Here is an 8,748-nt window from a genome sequence, read left to right on the forward strand (position 1 = left end):
TATTCTTAAAATCACCCGAGAAGAGACTTAATCTCGGTGCTTGAAAGCTAATCTATAAATACTCCTGATTATAAGTATAAAAAATAAATAAATAAATCGATAAAGCTACCAAAATTTTTGTCTCTTAAAATTAGGAAATTGATTTCACCCCTCAATTGCAATTAACTTGAATTGGAAATGAAGGTAAACCATCTCCAATAGTAATTGTGTGTCCACCAGCTGCCAAGAGACGAGAACCACCAGAATCTACAATGGTCAAGCTTTTGCAAACGTTGAAACTAAATGGAACCTTTTGGCTTTTTTGGGCAGCTACAGAAATCCTTGTAAAACCAATTACTTGTTTTATATGAGTTCCAACAATATCAGCAGGTGGCGAGGAGTAAACTATTATGACTTCACTCCCATCTTTGCTTCCCACATTTTGAAATTCAACATCAAATTGGATTTGCTCCTTGCATTGCAATTCATTAATCAACATTGAAGGACGTTGGGGTTTGGCAGTGGCATTTTTGTAATCCAAGTCACAGCAATGTTGATTGTTGAGTTTTATGATGATTACAGCATTTGATGGCGGTGGTGTTGTTAATTTAGTATAACTTGAATTTGAGACATCATAATTTTAGAGATGATTTTATATTATTAAACTAAAACTAATTGATTGATTTGTTAATCTTTTAATGAATATGCACAAACATAGAATTATGTAGATTGATTAGTGTTGAATAGTATTATTATTTTCCATTAAATTGGTTTTTCTAAAATTTTTTTAGTTTTAAATATTTTTTTATATATTTTGTCTACATCTTTTACTTATTTTTCATTAGTTATGAATGTTAACATTTTTAAATTTATAATTATTAAATTTTAAAGCACGTATATCACACATATACTAAATAATTTACAATTTTTTTATTATTATAAATAAAATTTAATTACATTAAATTCAAATAGATTATATTGTCACTAATAATTTTTAACAACAAAATATTTTGTCACTAAATACATAATAATTTCATATTTTATTATTACAATAACTAATATAAATTAAAATTTTAATATTATTTTAATAATGATTCTACTTATACAAAAAAAATATTTTAATTCTTAATATCGTAATTTTATAATTATAATCTTATTATAAGTATTATTACTTTACTAAAAATTATTTAATTTATTTTAATAATATATATATAACTGGAAAGGGGGGGAATAATTGGAAAATAAAAATATCCTTCACATTATTATAAAATTATTATTAAAAAAATTAACTACTTAATTAATATAATTACAACAATATTATTAAAAAAAATTAAATATTTAATTAAATAAAATTTTGCATTAACTACATATTAAAATTAAGAATTTAAATTTTTAATTTAATTCAAATACATGAACCACATTATTGGTCACAAATTTATAGATTTTTTTTAATTATTTATATTAATAAAATTATAAATTTAATCAAACTTAAATTTTATTTTTATATATACACAAATTTTATTCATTTCATTTTTATTAAGAATAAAAATAAATAATTTTAAATTCTCATATTATTATTCAATATAATAAATTAAAAATAATTTTTATTGACAACTTTAATTAAATTATTATAATTACATTTCAATTTTTGCTAATTTAGGTAAATAGAGCAAAATTAACACTAATTTTATAATTTTAATAAAATTAACTAAAATTTTAAGTAAAATTAAAAAATTCTTAGATTTTTTTAATATTATTAGTATTCTTTACATCAATAAAATATTATAATTTATAAATATATTAATTTTTTTAAAAAAATACTATTCATAAAAGTTATTTAGATTTTATTTGGATAATTAATTATTTAAAATAAAAATAAATATTAATTTTATATTAAAATATAATAAAAAAATTATATTATCAAATTTAAATTATATTTATTTTAAATTTTTATCTATTTATATAAATTTTATATTATTATTTAATAGCTAAATGACTAAAAAAGCCTTTATAAATTTCTATAATTTTAGCTAAATTTTTTAATTTTATCAATTTAATCTAAAACTTTGATGTTTCAATTTTAGCAATTAGTTTAATTGAATTATTTAATTAATAAAAATAATTCAAATATTTATATACATTATTAATATTACGCATTCATTTTATTTTTATATTAATTTTAATAGTTATTCTTAAATTGATTAAAATATTATTTTACTCAATTTATCTATCATTTTAAAAATTATAATTACATTTATTTTAATTTTTATTATTTGTTCATATTTTATTTTTAAATATTTGATTTTTTTACTTTAAATTTGAAATAAAATGAAAGGAAAGTTGTGAATTAAAAGTATAAGTAAAAAGAAAGAGAGAAAAAAATTAAAAATTTATATAATAATATTAGATATATTATTCATTTATTTATTCTTATCAATATGAAGTTTGTTAAAATTAATAAAAATATTAAAATTAATGAATATATTAATAAAACTAAAAGAAGTAGATAAAATTGATAATAGATAAAAATATTTGAATTATTTTTACCAATGAGTAAATTTTTTTTTAATTAATTTTATTATTAAAATTGAAAATATTTAGAAAAGTTTATGATTAAATTGAAATAATTAAAAATTTTTATTAAAATTGATAATTGACATAAAAGTTTTTTTATTTTTTAATATTATTTAATTATATCAATATATGAATATTTAGGATTAATGTATTAAAGAATAAAATTAATATATGATATATAATTATATCAATATATTTTTAAATTATATAATTTAACTTTTCATATATATATATATATATATATATATTTCAAATTCTTTAATTTTTAATTTACATTAAATAAAATTATGTATATATAAATTAATAAATAATAATAATTTATTTAATTATTAATCTAACTTTTTAACTTATTGTGTTGTATTCTTTTCTAATAATAATTAATTAATAAATATAAAAATATGAATGAAAGAATTTATGAAGGTTAAATTATTTTATAATTTTATAATTTACAATAAATAATAATTTAACGTATTAAAATCTTAATCTTACTATAAATATTATTTCAAAAATATTTTTATAAATAAAAATCTCAACTCATAAATAATTTTATTAATAGTAAATAATAATATGAAATTTAAAGATTTAATATTAAAAAAATATATATTTTTAAAATTTTTATAATTATAGCTATTTTTTTACAATTTTAGCATAGGTTTAATTTTTTTTCTTAACCTATAGTCAAAATTGATCTAAATTAATTTGCGTGATATAATTTTAATTGTTGATTTCTCTTTTAGTTATAATTTTGACTATTAATTTATTTTAATTTTTACTGCTCACTAAAAAAATAAATATTTAAAATCAAACTAAAATTCTCAAAAAATAAAAAAATTGACTATAATAGTAAGAAGATAAAGAAAAATTTAAAAAGTAGGAAGGGATAATAGCGGGATTTTCAAAAATACCTTTTATTATTTTTATTTTTTTCAAAAATATAAAAATATTTTTATAAAAAAAGGTTAATTCTAAAATTTTTATTACAATAAGATAAAGTCAAGCAATAAAACATAGGGGTGAGCATTCGGTTTAAATCGAAGCGAATTAAATCGAACAGAATTAAATTATGAAAATTAATTTATATTTTTTAGAAATCGAATCGAATCGAACCGAAATAGATGAAAAATCGAATCGAATCAAATCGCTCTATTTTGGTTTAGTTTGGTTCAAATCGATCGTTTTATTTTTTATTATTTTTTAATTTGGACTTGATTTTCAAGTTATTTAGTTTGATTTTGATTTTGGTTTGAACCTAATAACCATTAATTAATGAAATTAAATAATTTATATATATATAATTACATATAATTCATAAATTTCTCATAAAAATAAATCAATTTAAAAATCAATAAAACTATTTACTTCGGTTCGGTTTAACCAATTTTTTCTTTTTAAAACTGAACCGAACTGAAATAACCAAAATTTTTATAATATAAAATCGAATCAAACCAATGACCTTAAAAATCAAACCGAATCACAAAATTAAGACTGTTCGATTCTGTTTATTCAGTTTGCACTGAACAATGCTCACTCCTAATAAAACACATATGTTTTGCATTACAATCTCTATTTTAATTAAATGGAGTACAATAACTTTATTAAAAAAATTAAAACTATTTTGAATATAACTTTTAGTAAATAATAAAATTTAATTTGTAAAATCAAAATATTCATTTTCTCATATCATATTTATATTATTTTATTGATAATATTTTAATTATTGAAGTAATGTATATTAAAAAATTTATTTTATGTGTTGTATTTATAATATTTCAATTGACTAATTTAATATAACTTATTAATTTTATTTTCTTATAACTTTTTTTAATTAACTTAAATTAGAAGTAAAATATAGTCATACTAATAAATAACTCAATTTAATAAATTAGTTATTAAAAGTAATATACAATAATAATATTATATTATATAAAAAATTAAGAAAAATTAAGTCACGAGTTTATATAACGAATAAATTAACGTGCAACGCAGTTAAAATAAAAGCTAGTACATACTAAACCCTACTCATGAATAATTTCAATTTTTTTTTCCAAAGTAATTAAGAATTCCTACAATTATAGAACTGATTTCACCCATCAATTGTAATTAACTTGAATGAGAAACGAAGCTAAACCATCTCCAATTGTGATTGTATGTACACCAGATGCCAAGAGACGAGAACCACCAACATCTACAATCATTAAGCTTGTGCAAGCATTGAAACTAAATGGAACCTTCTGGCTTTTTCCAGCAGGTACAGAAATCCTCTTAAAACCAATTACTTGCTTTATATGAGTTCCAGCAATATCTGCGGGCGGTGAAGAGTAAACCAAGATGACTTCATCCCCATCTTTGCTTCCCACGTTTTGAACTTCAACATCAAATTGAATTTGCTCCTTGCATTGCAATTCATTAATCAACATTGCAGCACATTGGGGTTTGGCAGTGGCATTTTTGTATTCCAAGTCACGGCAATGTTGTTGATTGTTGAGTTTTATGGTGATTGCACTTTTTTGGGGTGGTGGTGGTGTCAATTGATAAGCGAATTTTGTATAGCTAAGGCCATGACCAAATGGGAAAACAGTGGGTCCAGTAAAGAACCTGTATGTTCTACCTGGATAACCTTGGCTATCGACTGGCCTCAATTGCATGGAGGTCATGGGGAAATTATTAATATAATCAGCTTGATACCATGTGATGGGTAGTCTTCCTCCTGAGAATAAAATTTTATTATTTACCTTGCATATATGATAATAACATAAAGTGATAACATAAGTCCATTTATTTAACAAAATAACAACATCCTTACCAGGATTATATTTGCCAAAAACAACATCTGCTATGGCACGACCACCTTCTTCTCCAGGGTATCCAACCCATAAGATGGCTTTGATTTTGGTGTTATTCTTAGCAAAATTAATATCAACTCCTCCTGCACACATCATTACTAGAATAACTGGACCTTTAGAAGCATCAACAACTTGGTTAATGAGTTGAACTTGGTTTCCAGGAAGTAAAAGATCATTTCTATCCAATCCTTCAGCTTCAATTGATAAATCTAAACCCGCTATCAGAATAGTAGCATCAGCTCCATTTACAGCTTGGACGGCTTGAGGTATCGAGTTTGCATCCTTGCATTGGACATCAACACATCCTGGTGCATAGTTCACTTTTGCATATGTCGAAAGGCCATTAAGAGGAGTGGTATACTGACAAGGTCTTCCAGGCTTCCAGTTATCAAACGCATAATTTCCAATCATAGCTTCACTAGCATTTCCATGAGGTCCAACCACTGCTAGAGTTCTCAAGTTGGAAGTGCTTAAAGGCAATGTGTCATTATCATTTTTTAGGAGAACAATGCCTTGGCGTGCAGCCTCGGTTGCCAATTCAATGTGTTGAGCAGTGCACATGTCTTGCTTGCCAAGATTATTGAATGTAGGATTACCATCAAAATAACCCAACCTCATAAGTACAACATAGAGGTTTACCAATGACTTGTCGATGTCTGCCTCTTCAACTTTACCTATCTTTGTTGCATTTTCACCATATTTTGTGTAATAAACTCCACAATCCAAATCCAATCCTAAGTTTCATATTTATAACAAAGAAAAGGTGGTAATTAGTTTTTTTTTTTTGAAAAAAAGGTAGTAATTAGTTAATTATATACTAGTGGTTAATTTCAGGCCAAAACTAAGAATAGTAATAATAATTTACCAGCTCTTAGTGATAGTCCAACAGCTTCTTCATTTGTTACATTCATCCATTTGTGGGCATCCACAATCACTTCAACTGAATCACAGTCAGCAACTATATATCTGGGACAATTTATATATTTTTTAGTATTAATCTAAATTTTAATCAATGTTAATTATTTCCATAACGAGATTTGGATTTTAAGCATACCCATGGAGATTCCATTCTCCTCTAACTGTTTCATTCAAGAGTTTTGGATCAGCACAAGTAGGAATTCCATTAACTCGGTTGTAAGAGCACATGAGACTGCTAGCATCTCCATCTTTAACACACATTTCAAAGGGCCTATTGAATGTCTCAACCATATCTTGCTCAGTTACCTTGAAAAACATTAATTAATTGAAATTTTTAATTATTTTGAAATCAAAATTAATAGTCATTGAATTCAAATTTTCATAGAGAAATTACCTTAGCATCAAAAGAATAGCGTTGAACTCCTTGCCAATTATCAACATCATAGGCAGTATAATGTTTGCAACAAGCAGAAACTTTAAGTGGCCTAGAATTCAAATCAGCAGTTTTTTCAGTTCCTGGAATATCTTGTAGACCTCTCACATAATTAGCAGCATATGTGCCAACAACTAAAGGATCTTCCCCTGGTGTCTCAGTGATTCTTCCCCATCTAGGATCTCTTACTACATTAATGGTTGGACTCCAATACGTCAATCCACCTCGTGCTAGATTGTAAGCAGCTCGTGCTTCTGTAGAAACAGCCTGCATATAGCAACAAAGTTGATTATCTTACATTAAAATCCACATATTTATGTATAGCTGTATGAATAATCAAATGCATTACCTCCCCAATTGATTTCCATAGTACTTCATTAAATGAAGCTGTTGTGAGAATAACAGTGGGAAAGCTAGTTGCAATAGGAACAAGATTGTCAAAAAATGTTCCTGGGCCAACATTAGACATACCATGAAGTGCCTCAGACCACCAATCATATCTAGTTAGCCCAAGTCTTGGCAATGCCGTAGCATTATTTCCTAACTGGGTAACCTTTTCGCTTAATGTCATTCGACCCACCAAATCTCTTGCCCTTGCCGGATAAGGTAGCTTCTTATCACAGAAAGCAAAAGTCGACATATCAATTCCAATTTGAGCTTTCCTTAAAGGATCACATATAAAAGTGAAGTTACTACCAGTCGGAGTGGCATTCTCAATTACTAATGACTGGTTAAGGTCAGCATTGGCTGGACATGTCTGTGCCATACATTGGCCATGGGACATTGTTTGCTCACCACCAGCAGCGGCAGCAGCATCACTAGACAAGACAAGAAAAGAAAGAAAAAGATAGGTTGAAAGAAGAAAATCTAATGTTTTTGTCATGGCTAGCTTTTGTTTTCCAGAAATGGTGCAAATCTACTCTCAACATATGTTCATTTTATATGTATCTACAAATCTTTAATTCTCTCTTTTTTTTTTAAAAGATATGTTTGTTTCTTGGTTGTGGTTTGCATTTTTCCTCGGGCTTGATTTTGACTAGTCCTCCACTGTCCTTTGGGATTAAAAAAAGAACTACGAATCATGTAGATCATGCAAGGTTCAAACGCTATTAATAGCATCCCTAAATTTTTGGAAGGAGTTTACACGGCAAAATTAACAATAATTATCAGTCAAAATTGTTTTCTGTATATATAGCCGTTGATAATGTAACTTACAAACAAAACTCTCATAATTTATAACTTTTTTTTTAAAGATATTCTTCATTCAATAAAAGCCCAATTACAAAGTCCATGGTTTACAACAATAGGCAACCTTAAAAAGCCCCTAAATACAAATCTATAGAAAAAAAGGCCAAAGCCCATACAACAACCCTAGCTACGCTGGTTTAGGACTCGACTCGGCAAAAGAACAAGCCAGGAACCACTACGCCGTCGACGTAGGGGCCGAGGATTAACCCAGATAGTCTCCAGTGAACCTAGAGCTTTCCAAACCAAGCCAAGAAACTCAACTCAGAGAACACCCAGAGCACCTAGAGAACTTCCAAAGCAAGGTCAGCTAAAAACCATAAAGATCTGAGACCATGCAAGGTGAAGTTGTTGCAAGATAAATTAACAGCTCGCATAGAGTGGTGAGGCAGAGCTCAAACGGCATGTGAAGCCAAAGGTCGGCCATTGATGGCATAAGCCGGCAAGAGACCCTCGAGGTACCACACCCCATAAAATGAACTCTCCTAGAGCTAGAGATGCATGAAGCATGACGCGGATGAAGAACGAATCCTGCAAGCAACCATATAGGCTAGAAACAAACGCCTACAATATGGTAGATCTAGAGACAAACTCACCAAATTGGCACCAAATCAACCACAAATTGGAGAATAAACTCAGAACATGGTAGATCAAACAAAAAGCTCTCTCTCTAAACCCCAAACTATTAAAGAAACCCAAAAGTAAATATGTACAGCCACTTGAAATGGGGAGAGCCGACCTATCGCTAGGCAAGGA

At 26.6% G+C, this 8,748-nt stretch overlaps 1 protein-coding gene across 1 annotated transcript; it reads right to left on the minus strand.

Annotated features, from left to right (window-relative positions):
* Positions 1-4,537: 4,537 nt before the first annotated feature.
* On the minus strand, positions 4,538-7,877 carry LOC110658814 (probable beta-D-xylosidase 2). The gene is made up of 6 exons (XM_058130275.1): positions 7,097-7,877; positions 6,709-7,014; positions 6,451-6,620; positions 6,262-6,362; positions 5,357-6,130; positions 4,538-5,260 (listed from the first exon to the last, which is right to left on the minus strand). The coding sequence occupies exons 1-6, from the start codon at positions 7,628-7,630 to the stop codon at positions 4,644-4,646; spliced, it is 2,502 nt and encodes an 833-aa protein (XP_057986258.1). The 5' UTR covers positions 7,631-7,877; the 3' UTR covers positions 4,538-4,643.
* Positions 7,878-8,748: the final 871 nt, after the last annotated feature.

Source organism: Hevea brasiliensis, chromosome 11 (assembly GCF_030052815.1).
Source record: "Hevea brasiliensis isolate MT/VB/25A 57/8 chromosome 11, ASM3005281v1, whole genome shotgun sequence".
NCBI classification, from domain to species: Eukaryota; Viridiplantae; Streptophyta; class Magnoliopsida; order Malpighiales; family Euphorbiaceae; genus Hevea; species Hevea brasiliensis.